The sequence below is a fragment of the Platalea leucorodia genome, assembly GCF_965183815.1.
Source record: "Platalea leucorodia genome assembly, chromosome: 7".
Taxonomy (NCBI): domain Eukaryota; kingdom Metazoa; phylum Chordata; class Aves; order Pelecaniformes; family Threskiornithidae; genus Platalea; species Platalea leucorodia.
The window spans coordinates 50,026,607-50,049,197 of record NC_138829.1 but is presented as its reverse complement, the minus strand read 5'-3'; the positions used below and the strand labels follow the sequence as shown (position 1 = coordinate 50,049,197).

The 22,591-nt window shown below is 39.2% G+C and overlaps 1 protein-coding gene across 1 annotated transcript in view; it reads left to right on the top strand.

The window, feature by feature from the left end:
• Nucleotides 1-22,166, top strand: part of IFTAP (intraflagellar transport associated protein) — a gene marked incomplete at its 5' end in the record, with an annotated part of 35,704 nt that extends 13,538 nt beyond the window's left edge. Inside the window, 5 exons of the mRNA XM_082318635.1 lie at nucleotides 3,065-3,222; nucleotides 4,665-4,736; nucleotides 5,692-5,746; nucleotides 13,542-13,672; nucleotides 21,887-22,166. Coding sequence (XP_082174761.1) covers nucleotides 3,065-3,222; nucleotides 4,665-4,736; nucleotides 5,692-5,746; nucleotides 13,542-13,672; nucleotides 21,887-22,039 — 569 coding nt within the window. The 3' untranslated portion in view covers nucleotides 22,040-22,166. The remainder of the gene's footprint in view (nucleotides 1-3,064; nucleotides 3,223-4,664; nucleotides 4,737-5,691; nucleotides 5,747-13,541; nucleotides 13,673-21,886) is intronic.
• Nucleotides 22,167-22,591: the final 425 nt, after the last annotated feature.

Sequence of the window (22,591 nt, the reverse complement as noted above, 5' to 3'; positions counted from 1 at the left end):
GAGTGATCCTGTTGCTGGCTTGAATGTGATTCTTCCTCCTTCCCCTTCTCTTTCAAAAGTAAGGACAGAAATGGTTGAAATTCAGAACACTGTCAAAGGAATATAGCTGTGATATTTCTCTGCAGATTGTAGTTTCTTTAAATTTAGAACAATTTATGTGTGTTTTTTTTAATAATATTTTTTAAGATCATGACTGTTACTCCTTCAAGAGAGCCAGTTATGTGATGCATGCAATGAGAAACTAGGTATGAGTAGTTACTTTGGACATCTGAAGGTGGATCTTACTGGCCCTGAGGGACTGTGCTTGAGTCTAGCTAAACGTAATGTTTGAGTCACCTCCCCGCCTCCAATTTTTGTGGCATAGCCTCATTATGCACATGGTTGCATAGCTGATACTCTGTCCACAGCATGCATTTCACAACTGCTTTGGGTTGCTTAGACTTTTTTCTTTTCTAGTGCTTCTAGCTGTAGTCTGGGGTTGGTAAATGGCACATAAGTGAATGCACTTGATTTCTTATTAGCTCATTTAGTCTATCTAGCTTTTTAACTGTGACAATAGCTCAGCTGTCCAGAAAATATATAACCTAATAAAATAAGTTTGCCAGCTTATGTGTACTGTCTAATTATAACTGCCCAACTATGTGTCATGGGTCTTTTGATGGTAAAAGTGATATTATTTTATTTGGAGAATTCAGAACCTATGTTTTGGAGAAGGATGATCTGATTTATATCCTAGAAAAACGACCACAGTGGTATTCAGGATAGGCATGGGCTTGTGCAAGAATATCGTGTTTATTCAGAGCCTTTTGGCTCTATGAATTATGTTGCTGATCATTCCAGTTGATGATGCCTTTTGTCTCTCTGTTGATCTGGCTGAGAAAAGTGTATGGCTTCCAGAAGCTTTTTCTCAGTTCTCATACATAAAGGCTCCTGATGCGCAGAGGGAGGATACTGGGTCCTCAGTCCCTATTGTTACTCAGTAGGGCTGCGCATGTTTGGCTGCATAATTTGCTAATACACACATACCCTAAAACACATTAGTATCCTTTTGTGGCTTGTCAGTCTTTAATATCAAACTTGTCAGTTCTTAGTATAAAAGGTATATATGTCAGTTCTTAGTATAAAACAGGAAGTCCATCCTGTTTTACCACTACAGTAACAAAAGATTGAAGCTTTTTGAGCTAGTCATCTAGTTCTTCCTATAAAGTAGGGTGACAGTAAAAATATCTTCAAATAGCGGGTGACCATTTTACCTGTCAAGAATTTGAAAGAGGGTTTCCTGTGTAATACTGCTTCATTTCCATGGCTTGAAAAAGAAAGTGTGTAGGAAGAAGAGATTGCCCATATGTACTGCTGTTTCCAAATATTGTTTTAGGAAAGTACTTGCTAAAAAAGCAGGGAGAAGGCAGATGTCATATCAAGAGACCTGGGATTTAGGAATTATTCAGAGGATCCATCTGTGGTCTGAGCATTAAAATCTGTTTGCTAAATTGCTCTGGTCTGGTGCAATTTACTTCCTATGAACCTGGACTCTTATGAGTGTGGACTTCAGGTTATGCCCAAACTGCTAGCCCTTTTTTCATAGTAACTGCAGCACAAAGCTGTCCCTGGGGATTAATAACTCTTTGGTGGATGGCTCAATGTAGTAACCCCAAGGGCATCGTTGCAACTCTCCACAAGAATTACTTCAATGCCTGTAACATATAATTATGCTTTAGAAATGCACTGCAGTTTTTCTTATTGTTACAAAATAGATTTTTCAAACTAAACCCAAGAAACTGTTAAACGAGCATTTATTTTTCATTAAGAACATGTGGTGTGAAGTTCATTTGAATTGATTGTCCTATAGCCACTCCATATTTGATAATGAGACTTTTATAATAAAAAGTCTGGCATTTTTATTTTGGCCATGATATGTATTTTTTGCCATGTTGTCAGAAAAAAACTGTTCAGCATGGGTTCGGAAATCCATACTTCCATGCACATACTTGTCCTGATCTGTAATCAGCTCCTAGATCCAATCTGTACTGTTGAGATTTCATTTGATGATCACCTAGCTGTATCCTAATTCTGCTGGCTGTTCCGTACCCTATGGACCTGGCTGGTAGGACAGTCAGAAGCACTAATACTTGTCTGAACTTTGCTCTTGTTGTCCAAGGAGTTGTTAAAGGTCGGAAAGATGTCACAAGTTATCATTGAAAGACTCAATTCTGTTTCTGAATACTTCTCTGTTTTCAGTGAGGGCCCAGTTAGCCACTATTGATGTATAAAATAAACGTGAGAGAAGTTATTCCAATCTTCTGTCAATGCACTGGCAAAACATTTTTCCAGTCTGTCTTTCAAGACCAAAGGAATCCCCTAAGGGAACAAACTCTGCTTGAAAATCTGTATTTAATCTTTAATCTCAGGACCTAAACTTCTGGCAATTAAATATCACTGGCATACTGCTGTTTGTTAGTCTGATCCCGATAAAAAAATATTTACTTGCAAAATTTTCCCACCCAGTCAGATTGCTGACAAATTGGTACTAAGCTAAGTCAAGAGCATACTATAGTTGTTAAACACCGAAAGCAGCAGTGCCTAAAGAAATCAGATCAAATGAGGTGTTTTACTAGCTAAAGATACAGGGGCTAGGTTATAGGACCTGTCAGTGCATCTCATCACATGGTCCTGGACTGGTGGAGATTCTGGCAACGGTGCCCATGGTCACCTGAGAGTTTTAAAATAAAAACTAAGGTGTAACTGTACTTACTGTCTTGCTTTTCGTGGTATTTTCAGCTCTCGGGTTATTTTATCAAGTTTTCTGTATATTGCATAAGCTTTTGAAACAGTGAATTCTTCAGTATTGAGGAACAGGTAATACTCTGTGCACTTAAAGTTCAAACTACGTATTTGATTTTATGATAAAGATTGCAAAGTACGTGTATATGATGCACATGGAAGCTCTGAGCATGAGAGGAAAAGTGAATGTGTAAAATAAGCCAATATTAGATCTAATGTTCACATTTTTCTTTTTCTTGGATAGTGCATTATGTTATCTGATCTGGTGTCGTTCTCCTTGCAGAGGAAGAAGGGAAGACAATTCAAGGAAGTAAAGTGGACTCCCTAAGAAAAACATTTTCTACTTCTGAGTTATCAAACAGAAATAAACAGGATGGCTCACCTGGAAGAAGCAAAGAAATGTGGGTGTCTCTTTCACCACAGATGCCAAATGAGAATGAGGTAATGAGTTAACATTTGTCCATGTGGACAAGCACCACATTCAAACAGACGAAAATACGGGGAGATGGACTGTCCAAATGTTAGAGGCTAGTGGTATTTATCCCATCCGAGGCAAATATTTAAAATACTACCTAAGTGTGTAATGCTTACAGAGGCACCTGCAGGGATCACGTTTGGCAGTGGCATTTGCTCTACTGAAGAGCTGCCATAATCTGACTAATATATAAGGCACCCTGCAAGGACCTTTGTAATGCTTTCACTGAAGTTAACAGTAGAGGCTGGCAAAAAGAAAAAAGTCTTGAGAGTATGGATGCCAGCATGCACAGATTTATTTTGTTTCTTGGGGTTTTTAGCAAGTACTGAATTCTGTGTTACTGAAGCTAGATTGCTTTAGCTACCTAAAGTAAACAGTAGGCAGGTCAGAGGCATTTTTAATCTTCTGAAACATATGAGATTAGGGATTTAATGTGTAGGGACAGGAAAACAACAGACATCATCTGGAGAGAGCTAGATGTAAATCTGAGTCCACTTGTTAAGAACTTCTGCCCTCCTGCCTGAATAACAAATAACTAAGCTGTGATCTAGCCTGTACTCTAAAATTTCCTTCATTAAATTTTTTATTAAAAGAGAAGTAGCAGGTCATTTTGTGCAATACACAGAGCAACACACTTAAGTGCCTTCAAATGATGGGCCTGCCAGGCCTCAGTCAAAGAGCACAAGCTGTCATTTTCCTTCCTGCTAGAACATGCCTTTGAGGTAGAATCAAGCAAGGCTTTTAAAACAATTACATTTTCTCAGTTGATTATATAATAATAACAACAAGAATCTTTTTGCCATTTTTCTCATGAAGAATAGGGTTGCCTCATTGGGATAGACTGCCTTTGGGTGTCTTACTTTAGCCACTTTGAATTGGCTTTCTGCCCCATAAAGCAATGTGCAACTTCCATTATCCTTTGTTTAATGGAACATCTTAATACTTGTCTTTGTTGCTACAGAAAAAAAGTTTCAGGCATGGCTGCACATTTTTGTCACATTAGCAGTTTAAGAAACAAATACAGTAATAGTAGAATGCATCAGAAAAATTGGTAGCATCGTAGCAGGATGAGGCTGTAATGCAGTAAGTTGGCCACTGTAACCTTTAAGCCTGCCCTGAGGAAAGGAAAGAGGGAAAAACTGCTATTGAAAACAATACTTCTGTTCTAAATGCTGCTTTTTAGGCATGTTATGATTACTTGCACTGTTGTTCCAATTGATTCAGTCTGGTCCTGTGTAGGATTTCAGAGGGTTACCTGCATGCGTTCTGTTCTCAGGAGCATTGCATTCAATTTTAAAAAATTTTTAAATACACCATAAAGGATCTGTGTGCGTGAATCAGTAGGAGCTTTGACTGTGATTTTGGTTCTGTTTCATGCATATAAGTATTTCTGCCTATCTATCTACAGACAGTGATGAATGAGAGCTGGAAAGCTGGTGCCTCTGATGGAAATGATCTCAGTCTGTCTGAAAGAGTGAAGGTGAGGTTTTCTTTGATTTTCTTCAAAGTGGGGATTGTAAGTAGAACATGACTGATTTTTGCTTTATTCATTTACAAAGTACTTGCAATTTGTTGATGTATTTCTTTCCTATCTGTGGGAAAGAAGGATGAGAGCATCACCATCCCAAATTTTTTTCAAATGTTAGTGAGTATGTACTTTTAAAGTGTAAAGGTTATGTAAGTGTTGATGAGAATGGTGTCAAATCAGGTTGGAAAAAATTCTCTAAGAGCATCTCTAATTACTGAATGGAAACACAGAAGTCTACCCAGTGCATATAGTAAATCCTCCTTGGTATCACTATTTGCACATATGCTGGGAAAAGCCTTTCATTCTCACCCTTCGCATCTGTTCAGTGCTACCTGAAATAAGAAACGTCTTTTACTGTGGTATGTTTCAGATAGTTAAATTGTTTGAAGGTACATCAGCCTGAAAAGACAGTAGTGCAATGTCCCAGATGAAATACTAAAAATTTAATAATTCTTAGGTTTTTATTTCCCATTCAGTTCACTATTAATATCAAAACAGAAGGATCGAGCTGTCCTTTGCATACAGCATGTATTGCCTCTGTGCCATATGCAGTGAGCTTGCAAAAATGCAGAATAACTTATCATGTGTCTTTTTCCTGTGAAAATATTTTACTTCTCCATCTTCCCACTAAGTTCCTGAAAAAGTTGCTGTATAGCTTGAGCTTCTTTCCCATCACTGTAGTTGGTATGCAGCAATTTTGGCAGCAATTCTTTGTCTATACTTAAAACTATTTCCTTTGGGTTACACATTTCAAAGAAAATTCATATGCTTTCTTGGAAAAATGCAGGGGACAATGGAGAAGATGAAGGAGACAATGTAATGCTTCTTTTATTTGCTCTAGATTGTACAATAAGAAATGGAATTAATACATTTTAATGTATTTTCAAATTTGGGGTTTTTATGGCAGGTGGACAAACACTTAGATTTGGAAGATATAGACACAGAAGAAGAGACATGCAGTGGTAGGTTTCCCACCCCTTCATATTCACTATCATTGTCTGTCTTTGCATGCAAGAGTATGGATGTTGTTTAAAGCACCATTTCTCCTCTAAAAAATATGTTCTTCCTCAGTTCTTCTATTGCTAAAAGATTCCTCAAATTGCCCAAATTCCCCAAATTAAAGTACTAATTTCCTCATTCTAAGAGGTAATGAGATAATAAATTATAAGGAATATTTATTATACTGTGTCCTGGTGAGCAGTTATTTTTTTCAAGATTTTTCAGAATTGCAGAACACTTCTTGTTAGCAACGTTTCTACATCTTTCTGCACTTCTATTTTGTATTGAAATTATTTTGATTACAAAAGTTTCTCCACAAAGTAATGTGGGTGCTAAGAGAGAGTTCTATAATGTGGAAATACTTAATGAAAGTGTTGTCCCTGTCTATTAAAATTATTTCATCCTGGGCTTAAAATAGATGAGACTAATTTTGAATTCACAGTGAACTTCTTTAAGAATTCCAATTATGAGCATTTTGAGTTGTGTTGGACTGTCCATACATCTATAATAATTTTAACTGTCCCACCTCTAAACAGTAAATAGAAACGTAGTGTCCGTAGCTATTTGTCTATCATAGATGCTTGTGTGGTCTGTATTACCACCAGAATTAATGACCTTCTAGTGATTAAATATATTTTCCTCATCTATACCTGTGGCTGCACAAAGAAACCAAGCCACACAGATTAAGAGATTTGCCAGAGGTCACTGAAGGAAGCTGTTTGTTGTGGTTTAACCCCAGCCAACAACTAAGCACCACCCAGCCGCTTGCTCACTCCCCCTCAATGGGGTGGGGGAGAGAATTGGAAGAGTAAAAGTGAGAAAACTTGCGGGTTGAGATAAAGACATTTTAATAGGTAAAGCAAAAGCTGCGCGTGCAAGCAAAACAAAACAAGGAATTCATTTACTACTTCCCATTGACAGGCAGATGTTCAGCGATCCCCAGGAATTCAGGGCTCCATCACACGTAACTGTTACTTGGGAAGACAAATGCCATCACACCTAACGTCCCGTCCTCCCCCTTCCTTCTTCTTCCCCCAGCTTATATACTGAGCATGATGTCATATGGTATGGAATAGCCCTTGGGCCAGTCTGGATCAGTTGTCTTGGCTGTGTCCGCTCCCAGTACCTTGTGCACCTGGCAGAGCATGGGAAGCTGAAAAGTCCTTGGCTAGTGTAAACGCTACTCAGCAACAACCAAAACATGAGTGTGTTCTCAACATTATTCTCATCCTAAATCTAAAACACAGCACTATACCAGCTACTAGGAAGAAAATTAACTCTATCCTAGCTGAAACCAGGACACTATAACAGAGCAGGACTTTGGTCTTCAGTTCCTTAGTTATTGCCATTTGATTAGTCTGTCTAATCCATTAAAGATTTGATTAATCTTTCCTTTCTGTATGTGCAGAATTCCTATGAAGTCAGAGGGCTTAGAGACTTCCAGCTGATGAATATTTGGAGCTTGGCTGTAATTCACAAGAAAATAATAAACCAACATAAGTCAGGTTTACAGCAAATATTCTTTCTCCAACCTGGGCATCTCAGGAAGGAGGGAGTAAGATAGCAGTCCTGTATCAGGTACAGACATCAAAGATTTCTTTTGAGTGCAGTGTTCATATATGCCCATTTTTCCCTTTGTAGGACATTGGTTTGTGTTTATGTCTTAAATTCTGGTAATAGCTATTAAAAAAACCTGGGGCTCACTGGTGGAAGCCTAAACCCACATTTCACTTGAATCATAATGAAATGAGAATTGTTTATATCTAGTTCATGGAAGTATTGTTAGATATCTCTAATTCAAAACAGGCCACAAATTGAATGATGAGAAATAAGCCCAACACTAAAATACCAAGCAGGCAGTGAGGAAAGAAGAGCTCTACCAGAGCTTGGGGATAGCTCGCCACTTTATGGACCATGCCAGACCTTTCCTCTCTCCAGGCTTTTCAGTCATTTCTGTGTATTTGTGTGTGTGCAAGAGTAAATGTTAATCACATACGTTTAGAAACCCCTAGTAAAACAGACTGCATTTGAATAAGATGAGAATTACAAGAATTATCATCTGCTTGTACTGTCTGAATAGCACTTTATGCAAGCCACATTGGGAAAACCTTTCAGTTAGTGATTTTATTGGTGATTATAAAAACATTAAACATAACATTATACCACCACTACTGTAGATTATCAGTGTGCTAACTACTTGCTTTTTACGTGACATTTGGCTTTCAATCTCTGCTCTCCTCAGCTCTTCCCATGGGACAGCACTCCCTGCATAAACTTCCTGCACAAACTGCTTCGGTGCAGAAATAAGTCGTATCAACCCCTAAGCAATATCAACAGTGCTCACTAACAACATTAAGCATTTAGATTGTATTTTATAACATTGAAACACTGCCTAGCCAGAAGCTAATTATTCCCTCTAAACTCTGTAAGGAAAGTGAACGACGTCAAAATTTATATATGGGAAACCCACAGCCTGGGTCTTGCCCAGGGCTTCTTCACTGGAAATCATTGTTGAGTCAAAATGAAAAATTTCTCCTTGAATCCTGTCATGGTTTAACCCCAGCCAACAACTAAGCACCACAGAGCTGCTCACTCACTCCCCCCCGGTGGGATGGGGGAGAGAATCAGAAGGGTAAAAGTGAGAAAACCTGTGAGTTGAGATAAAGACACTTTAATAGGTAAAGCAAAAGCTGCGCATTCAAGCAAAGCAAAACAAGGAATTCATTCACTGCATCCCATGGGCAGGCTGGTGTTCAGCCATCTTCAGGAAAGCAGAGCTCCATCATGCATAACGGTTACTTGGGAGGACAAATGGCATCACTCTGAATGTGCCGCCCCCCCCCCTTCCTTCTTCTTCCCCCAGCTTTATATGCTGAGCATGACGTCATATGATGTGGGATATCCCTTTGGTCAGTTGGGGTCAGCTGTCCCAGCTGTGTCCCCTCCTGCCTTCTTGTGCACCCCCAGCCTCCTTGCTGGTGGGGTGGTGTGAGAAGCAGAAAAGGCCTTGACTCTTTGCAAGTACTGCTCAGCAATAACGAAAACATCCCTGTATTATCAACACTGTTTTCAGCACAAATCCAAAACATAGCCCCATACTAGCTACTATGAAGAAAATTAACTCTATCCCAGCCAAAACCAGCACAACTCTTAAGTGCAGAAAATAGGACTTACAGTTTGATAGTTGTTTTACATGTCAAAGTCCACTTGATAGGCTTTGTAATAAGAGAGGTATAGTCTTACTCCTGTAGAAACCATAGCAACAAAATGCAAATTAAAATATAAAATGGTGTCGCTTCTATTGTTTGTAATAGTAAAGTAATATAAAATAATAACCCTATCGACCACCTAATAAAGGATTAACTCTGAAGAATTCCCGTTAGTTTATAAGTGAGGCAAAGTGTGACACAAATTTGAAAGACATTCTGTTGCTGGCCTTTTTAAATGCTGCCACCCGTATTTCAGAACAAATGATGGATTTAAGACTTCATATTGGCCAAACAAGCTAGGACACCCAGTGAAAAATGTCATACCTTGCTAGTATAATTACAACAAGCTTTTATCTCTGCTTGCTATTGGCAACAGTTCTGTATCTCTGTACTTCATTTAGCTTTGAAGGGCAGATCAGTTAGCTGAGTTAGCAACTGTATATTAATACAATAAATATTCACACTTAAGGGGAAGTGGCTCAAAATTGGCAGTGTGAAAAGCATGATAGAAAAAAGGTGTTAAAACATCCCATCTAAACCAATGCCTTTTGGGACATGTCCTGGAAAAATCATTCTAGTGTTTTTTTTCTCTTTTTTTTTTTCCAACTTATTTTCCCAAGTCCAATGTCTTTTAGGGTGTGAATGAATACAGCTGCTTCTTACAAAAAAAAAAAAAAAAAGCAGCCCACAGATTTGGCCAGTATGCAAATTCATTGTAGCTGTTTTCACTAGACAGCACTGGGCTGAAAGCCTGAAACCAGGGCAGTGCGTTCCATTGTGGGACTTTGGCACAGTAAACCATGATTGGCAAAGTAAAATTGCTGCCCTAAACCATAGCTTTAATGCATCGTGTAGAGCCAGCATGTGTATGGTGGACTGTGTAATCACTCTTTCTCACTGAATTTAATCTGTTACTGTAAGTAGCTTAAGGCAACAATAGAGATGATCAGGCTTTCTCTGGGGATGGATGGAGAATGCGTAGTACCTATGTTTTGGCAACAGAATTCCTTTCCAGGACTGATGACAAATCACTTGCTGCAGGGCTTGAAGGATAGTTATGTAATAATAGGTAATATTTGTATAAAGTACCAAAAAAACCCCAATGTCTAGAGACCTTGAGTGTGCTATTTTTTAAATACAAGAGAAAATTAAAATAGGACTAATTAAATGTATGGGTGAGGCTGCATAGGCAAGGATATCAGAGTCTCATCCTAGTCCGGTTTAGAGCCCTGAGGTACTGTAAACTTGTCTTTTCAAAATTCAAGTTCTCTGTAACCCCACAGAGGTTGAGGAGAACACAAGTGACTCACTTACTTTAAAGCTGCGGCCAAGCATAACTAATTTGATTATTTAAATATTTCTTTAGACAAATTATATCAGTATCTGTTACTTTCCATAATCTCTGCCTTTCCATTTATATTTTGAGCCTATATTTACATCCAGAAAAATCAGGTTGAGGAAGAGGATTCAGAGTTAAATTATGTGGATTTTTTCAAGTATGGGGCTCCCCCCAGCTGGTGAATCTCTTTGTCTTTTTTATTCCTCCAGTCTCTGCAATCCATTTAACACTGCCTCAAGATGATTTCACACTAGGCAGCTCTTCAGGGCTAACAGCCTGAAGCCTGAGAATCAGAGGACACAGCAAAATTTAGCTTTTAAGCTTTTTTCGCTATCACTGCCTCCCTCCACAGCTCCCCATCAACAGCAGTTTTGTGAAATTTAGTGTTTGAAAGTAGTAAAACCTGTGTTAATGTATCTATAGCTAGGCATCGTTTGGCTACAGTAAAGCTAAAGATTTAGACAAGACTTTCAACTTCTTTACTCTTGAAAGTTCAAATCAGGTTTGTGCCAATAGATTCTTCTTTTTCTGTATTTACAATTAACGTCAATGGTACACAATGAGCAAAAAACCCCAACTCATTAGTAATCACTTTCTGTGGGTCTAGCATGTGGGACGGGGAAAGGGACTAAAGAGAAGAGGATTGATCAGTTTCCAAATACTTCATTAAAGTATGCTGGACTTGAGTAAAATCATCAGAGTTCACTGCCATATCATCCAGGAATTTGATTCTTCATGGTATAAGGAGAGGTGCATTTCAAAGTCTCTTCTCAGGTTTTTGATATCACTGCCTGCTCAGTTATCTCTATATATGGTGCCTTTGGCATTATCCAAGGCTTTCCTGTTGCTAATTAATCACCTCCACAGAGAACATAATTAGCAGCTTAATTAGGAGCACCACTAGTGCTGTAGCATCAGTCTGAACCAGCTGGCTAGAAGTTACAATAGCCTACAGCTGGCTAGAAGTTACAATAGCCTACAGTTCCTTTGGGAGCTCCCACTGAGAAGGAGGACTGTCAAAACTCCCTAATTTTTCTTTCTGAAGGAGTTTCTTGATTAAACATCAGAGAAAGCAGCATTTACCGATTAGACTTTCATATGCTGTCACGCAGCCAGGATAGAGAGACAAAGCTCATTTCTGGCATGTCTACTGGCAAACAAAGGTTGATTACCACATTCTTATGGGGTGATTGAAGGGAATTTGAAACATTGTTTGCATTACTAACGAGCCTTAAAATGGTGGAATTAACATTCTGAGTATGACAAGCACTTCTTGCTAAAAGCAAAAATAAATTTCCTTCTGTTGTCCTAATTTTCAAGAGCTGTCTTTCTGAGCCATTGCCAGACCATTGCATAACAGTGCTTCCTCCTCATCTTCTCTCCACAGATTGGGCTGCTGAGGGGGGGGGGAAGCTCTTAGTACAGAAAAAATCAGTGTTTATATCAGGAGGTGATACAAACCTCCTGATGTCCAGGCTTTCCTTCCTTCAGTGAGGGTATATATTTAGGGTGCAAGTTTGAAACAATAGTGGAAGATGCCATTAAATGAGCATTCACATCTTCCTTCTGTCCTACAAATAGTTTTGACCCAAGTTATGAAAGATCGAAGAAAGCAGTTGCAGAGTATGTGAAGACATAACATATATACCTGTGGACTGCACTGTTCTTTTCAGAAAGCTTTCTCATATAACTGACGCAGAGTAAGATCAGATGCTATGCTAAGAATAAGTACTGAAAGCACGTAGATGACTAGAGGTAGATATAAGCAACCAAGAGAATAGGGATGAAAACTGGAAACCACTTATACGTGAATCATGAACCAAAAGACAAAAATCCAGGAATGAGATACCCAAGGGAATGAATTCAGCTCTTTTTTGAAGAACATTCTATTTTACAAGTCAAAAGCCCTACTGGCTTTGAAATAGTACACAATTCCCAGAAGAAAACTAAATGAAGAATTTGATCATGGATTTTTTATGAAGGCCTAGCTCGGAAATCATTATTTTCAAATTCAGATTTACAGGAGAATGAGAGGTCTGTAACACCACTACTGTGGTAAAAGTGTTCAGGTAGAGATAAATTGCCACTTCTTCCTTTTCACCCTGGATCTATGTACCCTGATGTTCGTTCCATTAACTAACATTTAAGCAATCCTTTGAAAATTTATTCTGAGATTTCAAGAGGAAATCGAGCTACAAAAATATAGTATAAAGCTGTAAAGAAACTTGTGTATCAGTCAGAAAAAATAGTAGGTAGATTTACATAATACTTTGACTAAATTGCAAGACATATGGTCCCCTTAAGTTCCTTCATAAAAACATTACTGAGACAAGATGGACACAGCTGTGCTGTAGCAGAGCTGAGACTGATTCATGTTAAAAGGTATTTCTAAACCTAAGGCATATCGGTCTGAGCTGTCACAGAAAGCAAACCCACTGTTCCCAGTATGAATGTTTTGCTTAAGTATGTAAGGGAAATGTGATTCAGAAAGTCTGTGCATTTGTGAACTGTGGACCAAATCCTGCCTGTGTGGAAAGGTTACACGTTCCTGCGTCCCAGATACAAGGAAGTCCTCTGAAGTACCTCCTTGTGGAAAGCTCAGGGAGGAACAAACATCCATGAAATATTCTTGGACAAGAGAGTCATCTGGCATTGTAGTGGGGAATATTAGTACTTCTACCAGGTATTTTTACTTAATGTTTCAGGAGAGCATGTTAACATGCTTTGTGAAGATTCTTTATGCCCAATGTACAGGTGGTGAAACTCTAGCAAAAGAGAATTGAATGAGACTGCCCAGCTAATGAATGGCAAGACCAGGATTCAGTTTGGTATTTTGTAAATCCTACTGCAGACATCTCTGCTCAGGACCTTCCTTCTGTGTTATGAAAGAGATGAATCTAATCCCAGGTGTTCTCTGAGTTTACATCCAGATTTTTAATTTAGTGTCCTCAAGAAAGAAGAGCTACCTGTCTATTTTCAACCAAGTTTGATTTTTCCTTAGTATGGTATATTTTATTATCTAGATTTTAGCTCAGGACTGTATGGATCTGTTTTAAAGATATCTGCCTTTATTATGTATTATGCAACAATAAGTACAGCACACTTTGACTAACAAGCTTCTGCCTGTGTCTGAGCACTACATGATTTTACACAGGACTTTGCTAATTTATACATTGAATGGAAGGATAAAGTTGACTATTTTTTACTCAGCAGGGTCACTAGTTCTCCCAGGAGAGGTGGAACAGACAGGGACTTACTGTACACACTTTTTTCATAAGCCTGTTCAACTGAAGTTCAGAAGCTTGTCAGTTCCACAGCCATTGGACAGCAAAACCCAAGAGGTATGAGGTCAGATTTATTTATTTAAACATGGGGGGTTTGGGGTGTTTTTGGGTTTTACCTGTTGGCTTCTAATGTTATTTCCACAAAAACAGAGGGATATAGATGGAGTGTGTGGAACTGCTATGATTTAACAAATCACATTATTAATTTTTGAATTATTAATGAATTCTTAAATACATTAAGAATTGAGATAAACACTGTAATAGAAGGGTACTATTTTATCTTGCACACTGCTACTATATAATCCTACATTTTCAAAACATGTACTTCAGTACTTCAAACTGTATGTGGGCTTTTTAATATTTAATTGGTGTGACTCACAGAATATTCAAGTAAACTCTTGCATCTCCTGACCTTTTAACAAATCATTACTTACGTAGAATGATTGGTCACTTAATTTTCCAGTGATCTCATCATCTTACAGCATCATGCAGCTCTCATTGGGCTGAATATAGGAACCATCTTCTGCAACAAGGAGGTAGTGAATGATCCCTCTAATGTGACATTTAAAAGAAAAAAGGGTTTTAGAATATATTGTGATCAGAATTGGGATTTGTCCTCTTGGAATTGAGTAGTAGCAAGATGCTGCTGAGGATCTGCATTGTCTAGGTCTAGTGTGGAGAGGTTTGCATTATGGAGTCTTAGCCTTTTAATCAGACACAATCAATACAAGCTTTAATTTAGAATTGCCATTTTCCCCCAGAACTTCAGTTCTTTTCAAACTGGAGCAGAAGGTGTAGATTGCTCACAGGCTTATTTTAAGTCATTAAGCTTCCTATCCAAACAGTCAGTGTGAGCATTAACTTGTGGGGATGTTTCTAGCGCAGAGAATTCTTCAGCACTCTTCTCCCCTGCCTGATCATTGTAATAGAAGCTGAAGTTAGCTTCCGGCTAAAATAGGCCACTTTTGATAGTTTCGTATGCTTATTGGTGTCCCATGAGGCTTAAATCAAGTTTATAAATGACACGTGACCAGTGAAGGATTGATGTTATAGCAGTGCATATGGTGCCTCCCTTCCTGAGCTCAATTGTGTTTAGTTCTTTGCAATAAACTCTTTACTATAAGGAACAAGTCTGCTTTGGGAAAAAGTAAATGTTCTAAAATGACCTTTCAAGCTTTAATACCCACCATTCTGTGAATAAAAATGCTCACTCTTTTCCCTAAGGATTGACATAATTCAAGGTTTTTGCTTTGAGAAATATCCATTGGCACACACAAAAAAAACCCTAGAATGAGGTTTTACAGTTTTCTCGTTTGATAATTTCTGTATAAAACCAAAGAAGAAGGAGGGTTGTAGCAGCCTGCAGTCTTCATAAAAGATTGCATATGACTCTTTAAACTATAATTCATGAAAAATGGATGAAGATCCCACTGCATGCAAAATTCATTTCCATTTGAGGAAAAGTGGGGTGATGAAAGGGAAACTGAGCATTATTACATTGGTTAAGCGTTGCTGCATTTTTCAAGAAGAAAGACTTAGGATTTTTACAACCGTTTGGTTGGTGCCAGGCTACTCAAGATGCAGGCAGTCTTTCCCCTAACTTATACACATATTTGTGCCTTCATTTAGATAATATAACTATGGCCTGATTTTTAGAACTGTAAAGACTGAACAAGTCCATTTTAAAATCCCTTAGTGCTTCAAATTGTCATTGCCTTGAAAATTAAGTCTTGCATTGCTTGTGGCAGGACTCATTTAGAAAGAGAAAAAGATTTTGCCTGGAATAGGATCATAGAATCATTTAGGTTGGAAAAGACCCTTAAGATCATTGCGTCCAACCATAAACCTAACACTGCCAACTCCACCACTAAACCATGTCCCGAAGCACTACATCTACATGTCTTTTAAATACCTCCAGGGATGGTGACTCAACCACTGCCCTGGGCAGCCTGTTCCAATGCCTGACTACCCTTTCGGTGAAGAAATATTTCCTAATATCCAATCTAAACCTCCCCTGGAGCAACTTGAGGCCATTTCCTCTTGTCCTATCACTTGTTACTTGGGAGAAGAGACCAACACCCACCTCGCTACAACCTCCTTTCAGGTCTCCCCTGAGCCTCCTTTTCTCCAAACTAAACAACCCCAGTTCCCTCAGCTGCTCCTCATAAGACTTGTGCTCTAGACCCTGCTCCAGCTTTGTTGCACTTCTTTGGACACGCTCCAGCACCTCAATGTCCTTCTTGTAGTGAGAGGCCCAAAACTGAACACAGCATTCGAGGTGTGGCCTCACCAGTGCCAAGTACAGAGGGATGATCGCTTCCCCAGTCCCGCTGGCCACGCTATTTCTGATACAAGCCAGGATGCTATCGGCCTTCTTGGCCACGTGGGCACACTGCCGGCTCATATTCATATGGCTGTCAACCAAGACCCCCAGGTCCTTTTCTGCCAGGCAGCTCTCCAGCCAGTCCTCCCCTAGCCTGTAGCATTGCATGGGGTTGTTATGACCCAAGTGCAGGACCCGGCACTTAGCCTTGTTGAATCTCATACAGCTGGCCCCGGCCCAACGATCCAGCCTGTCCAGGTCCCTCTGTAGGGCCTTCCTACGCTCCAGCAGATCAACACTTCCACCCAACTTGGTGTCATCTGCAAACTTACTGAGGGTACACTCAATCCCCTCATCCAGATCATTGATAAAAAGTATTGGCCCCAACGCTGAGCCCTGGGGAACACCACTCATGACCAGTCACCAACTGGATTTAACTCCATTCACCACAGCTCTTTGGGCCCAGCCATCCAGCCATTTTTTTACCCAGCAAAGAGTACGCCCATCCAAGCCATGAACAGCCAGCTTCTCCAGGAGAATGCTGTGGGAAACCGTGTCAAAGGCTTTAGTAAAGTCCAAGTAGACAACATCCGCAGCCTTTCCCTCATCCACTAAGCGAGTCACCTTGTCATAGAAGATCAGGTTGGTCAAGCAGGACCTGCCTTTCATAAACCCATGCTGACTGGGCCCGATCCCCGGGTTGTCCTGTATATGCCGCATGATGGCACTCAGGATGATCTGCTCCATGACCTTCCCCGGCACCGAGGTCAGGCTGACAGGTCTGTAGTTCCCCAGATCCTCCTTCTGACCCTTCTTGTAGATGGGCATCGCATTTGCTAACCTCCAGTCAGCTGGGACCTCCCTGGTTGGCCAGGACTGCTGATAAATGATTGGAAGTGGCTTGGTGAGCACCTCTGCCAGCTCCCTCAGGACCCTTGGGTGGATCCCATCCAGCCCCATAGATTTGTGCATGTCTTAAGTGGTGTAGCAGGTCACTAACCACTTCCCCTTGGATTATGGGGGCTTCATTCTGCTCCCTGTCCCTGTCTTCCAGCTCAGGGGGCTGGGTACCCCGAGAACAACTGGTCTGACTATTAAAGACTGAGGCAAAGAAGGCATTAAGCACCTCAGCCTTTTCCTCATCCTTTGTCACTATGTTTCCCCCCACATCCAATAAAGGATGGAGATTCTCGTTAGCCTGCCTTTTGTTGTTAATGTATTTATAGAAACATTTCTTTATTGTCTTTTACGGCAATAGCCAGATTAAGGTCTAGTTGGGCTTTGGCCCTTCTAATTTTCTCCCTGAATAACCTCACAACACCTTTGCAGTCCTCCTGAGTTGCCTGCCCCTTCTTCCAAAGGTCATAAACTCTCCTTTTTTTCCTGAGCTCCAGCCAAAGCTCTCTGTTCAGCCAGGCTGGTCTTCTCCCTTGCTGGCTCGTCTTTTGGCACATGGGGACAGACCACTCCTGCGCCTTTGAGATTTCCTTCTTGAAGAATGTCCAGCCTTCCTGGACTCCTTTGCCCTTCAGGACTGCCTCCTAAACAGGCCAAAGTCTGCCCTACTGGAGATATTGCTGCTTTGAAATGAGACAGTTCTCTGTTCATCAAAACAAATCTGTTAGGGAAGGGCAACAGAATGTGGCTGCCTAGTCAGTTTTCATAGAGAATGGAAAACCATTCCCTATGAAAAATAAACAAGCTTAATAGTGCAATGTAGGATGTCAAATATCTGCTATGGACATATTTGTGAAGGACATTAGGGGAAGGTGTATATCTCTGAACATATTGCTAGGGAAAGTTTAGAAAAAGAAGCTCTGCTAAGACCCAGTGTATAACTTGGCTAATTGTTAAAGAACAACTTGTCTCCCTGAAAAATGTTATTCTGTCAAAAGCTGTTGAGAAGAGGCTTAGTGAATGACACGGCAAATCATTTGTTTGGTCCACCAATGTTGCTTCATCTTTCTTCCTGGGTTTTAGACATATCTATATTCCTGGATTTCAGTATTGACAGTGCAGCATACATGACCTCCCATGGGCCACTGCAAATTGAAAGCGCATTCACTCTGTGGTTGAAGTACATTATCATAGAACATTTACCTTCCCTACCCAGATATTTTTTCCCTCCTTTATTTCTACTTAATACTTTCTTTCATAAAAGACATCATAGTTTTTTTAATTAACAGTATGTCTTAATGTCTGCTTCCTAGGATCTTTATTTGTTCTTATTGCCCCCCTTGCATACTTATGAGTGCAGCTGAATGCATATTTTCCATCCACTCACTGTAAACATGCATTCAGAGTGCGATTCATCTCATCTTAACTTCAGCTTTAAATTTAGTCTAATTTAGTCCTTCTGTCATCAAGAGAGGGAGATAAGCACCTCTAGACAGTAATTCATCCCACTTGCTGTAGGCATTTGTCCTAAGATGTAATAAATCTCCGCCCAAAGGCTGACTCTCAAGCTGGATATTTTTTAGCTAATTGACTACCTTAATCTAGAAGCCTAATTTTTATATGGCTGGGATTAGGAAAGATGAATTCTACCCTTCTGTTCTCCATGGTTTGTCTTTAGTTTGAGCATTCAAAAAAGTACTTACCATGCCTATCATTTTATCTTTTTGTCTGGAATGGCAGCATGTATAACCTAAAATACAGGTTCCATTGAGTTCCTTTGGTTTAAGGTTTTACTGGTAGGCCGCAACTGAGGTTTGTTTCTGCTAAGTGCTGTGCATAAATGCAACAAAAACAAGGAAGAACTTCAAGCAGGATTGACTAAGTGAAAGAAGATGGAAGAGTTACATCTTCTCAGAGACCAGTAAAGACACAGAGATTGAGTGACTTGTCCAGAATGATGAAGCAGAAGTGGAAAATTGGTCAAGATTTATTGACTCCCAATCCAGTGCCACAAGCTCAAGACAAACTTTTTTTCCTCCCAAGTACCCCAGTATATATTAAGCTTATATGAGATAACAGCATACATGCCTTCTCCCTCTCCCCCCCTTTTTTACTTATTGTTATTGAACTAGTAAGTTTTCCCTTGAGTATACAATGAAATCCTTGGTGACTGTATGTGCATCCTTTACATAATTTGAACAAGTGAATCATAGAGTGCCATAATCGCACAGAAATAAAGGTTTTAGAAGGACAGAGACAAGCTGTTCAGTTAACTGTAACTCCACACAGCTTAATAAAAAGAACTGAGTTGCCAATTATTAATAGACTTTTGAAAGTCTCAACTTTAAGGTATTTTATTTACAACATTACTTTGTAAGACAGCCTCTAGCAAACTACTTCGGTTATTAATATGAACATTACATTCTCTTCCCCTTTAATTTGGATATACAGGAACTGTAAATGAAAATGATTTTTTCTTCAGAGAGTAAATCACAGGAGCAATCTTAAGCAAACTAGCAGTTTTCTAATAGAGCAAAATTCTATTCCCAGAGAGCTCTCAAAAAGATTTCAATTAGATGTTAAATTAGACACCTGAAATTCACATATTTCTCTCAGCTCCTTAGGCAAAAATAACAAGATAATAACTTGATCAGCTCAGAGGATTTGGTGTTCTATTGCAAAATGTCTTCCTTTTGAAATAGATCAAAATTGCAGTTTGCAGTATAAAAATTTTAGATTGCTTGTCTGTGTGGGAGGTTGAAGTGAATGGCTTCTTGGGAGAAGAAGCAAAAAAATAGTCCCTAGTGCTTTGAGTACTCGTCTGAGAGATGAAGCACACTGATAAATATGCAATGTGAATAAACTTTTCAAATGTGCAATGAGTGGATAACAGAAAAATTGTTAACAGTGAAGTTGGATATGTTCTACTTTGGCATCTAATTTCAGTTAGCATTTTGGGGTCGAGCTTCTTAAACAAAAGTTTTTCCAGTATTTCTCTGCACATGCATAAAATGTTCCTGGAATAACATGAAGGTCAACACAAGGGCGTAGTGAATGTGTGTATGTTTTCCATAACTATGTTGGCAGACCAAGAAGAGATTTGTTTTTGCAGAATCCCTATGAAGGCTTACTGTAATTTAAATGCTTCTTAGCTTAGTTGCCTATAGATGTGGTAACAAATATTGTTGCAACCAAACAAACTTAAAAATATTTGCACCTTGCATCATATTTTAGAAGGGTGTTTTGTATTTCTGCAAAGGAAAGACAGGTAGTAATGGACCCTGTTTGCTGGTACCAGTTGTTACCCAGATCCTGGTACCCTTACTGGCATGGAATTTTAGGAGGCTTTGCCTGTGGAAAAGATGAAACTGGACATGAATATGGTGAGAAGGTCAAGGAGTTGACCGTAGCCTTAATGGAAAAGAGAGCTTGTGTGCAGGCTTTGTCTCATGTAAACATTTCTTGAGTGTGCTATTTATAAAAGTTAATGTTGGTTTACCTGAGATAGTCTATGGACATAAGCAAGATAATCTTTGCATGCAGAATGAATACAGTTTTCTAGACCAACTCTGTCTACAAAGTTTGTTTTCCTCATTTATAAATGCCCATGGTCTACAGGTCTGCATCTAGGATGATTTATATGCTCCAGCATCTATCGAAGCCAATGTAAGCCAGGTCACTAGAACATTAAGTGATACAGATGATTAATAAAATTATACAAAACCAGAAAAAATACTACCTGCTCAATCAGGCAATATTGCAGTTTATTAATAAAGGATGTAGATACTTGCAAGATACTCGCTGCCATGTCTGTCAGATGCCCAGCCACTGGAGAGGAACCCAGCTACCACTTCTCTGACTTATTAGATGGCATTAACTGTGTCAATACAGCTTCTTACAAAATGTTACCAGAAATTGTGTGGGATACTGTGCTTTCTAAACTGAGCAGTGACCATAAGATGCTGAGTGTTCTTCCTCCCTTTCAGCAAAACAAATAAATAAGTGTATTCTTAAGTTCAAATATGTCAGTAGTCATTGGCTTCATTGAGGATTCATCAGAAGGTTGAAAAAATAAGCATGTGTTTAAATGTTTTGCTGATTTGGTACTGAAGTACTTAAATCTTTGAAACACAGAGCCCTTGAGGAGTTGTGCTATTTGACATGGTTGAAATTTCTAGATGTTTTATATTAACTAATCAAAGGATAGGGAGCATTTCTGTACAGTTTGGGCAGTGAGGATGTGTCTCCTGTGTAGCTCTGGAATTAATTTTATGTAACTGCTTACCATAACCGTTTTGTGTCATGGCCCCCTGCAGTTCCTTATCAGCATGCAGCCTGCCATAGTTATTTGTTTTCATTATTTTATTTTATAGGCAGAGCATTTATTCTAAGATATTTCAACAAGAAGCAATACAGAAATGCTATACACTATGTCACCAAAGCAAATATAGGCAAATGCAGTAAGACTCTATGTTCATCATGCAAGAAATGCAAACCAGCCAATTGCATATCTCTAAGATGGTGAAAAGAAATTATTAGAGTCCGAAAATTGATTATGTGTCATTTTGCTCATTCCAGGCATTTCCTTTGCTGAAACTGTATTCTGGGAGGCATGTTACATTAGTATCAGATGCATGTACACTGAAGCTTTATGTGATACTAGCCCAAATTTTAAGGATATGCAATCTGTCTTTGAAATTTAACATAGCTGTACATAACTTGTCCATATCCCCACAGCCCTGCCACTACAAGTGGCAGGAATGTAATGGATGTATGCAAGGGAGGTTTTTAGATTCCTTGCCTTGAGCAAAATTAGCTAATGATATTCATTCAGATACAGTACAGTACAAATGGGGCACATTAAATGGCTTAAATTAGGTCAAATTGAATAATTGAATTTATTCTTTTACTTAAAAAAGAGCTTAATCAGCTGAGAGTGCTAGAGTCAGAAAAAAATGTTTAATTAAATACTAATTAGAAGTTCATATTTTGAGGTTCCTTATCATCACTTGCAGCAATATTATTTATGTATCTGTTTTTCCTCATTACAGCTACTAGAGGGTGATGTCCAACCATTCTCACTTGATGAAGAATTTGATTATGACAATGTGGCACTGACCCCTAAGTTCTCTGAAGCTGAGCTGAAGGCCATTCTAACATTGTCTGAAGAGAAGAAAACGGGGACAGATGTCAAGTCAGCATGAGCTGAAGACTGAGTCAAAGGCATTCTGGGCAATGCTGTTGAAATAACATTTTTAGGGGGTAAATGTAGCTCTTCATTGTACCCTTATTTAGTGTTTTTATCTATGTGGCCAGTAAATATCCTCAAGATTTTTTTGTTTGTTCTACCAAGGTGCCTTGGAGCCTGAGGTTGCCTTTCCCTGTATCTCCTCCTAGTCCTAATGAAAACACAGAAGAGGAAGACAGTGGTTGCCCACAGTTGCTTGTATAGTAGCCCTTCAGCCAGAGAGGAAGTATTTCCATACTTTTTATATGTCTGTACACTGATTTGCGTAGGCATTCAGGGTGGCTAAGGAGGTCTGTATTTGTCCCTAAACCCAACAGGATTTTTATATAGATCAGTGACCTTTAATATTTTTAGGCCCTAGTGCTCAGCTACTTTGTTGTTTCCCAGGTGGTACAAGGCAGTTGGAAGGATGTCTCAAATGACATCCATAAATTCCCTTTTGTAGAAAAATCCTTGAGGGGAGTGAATCCTGTATTGGCTCAGGCTAGGTATGCTGGAGTAATTGCTT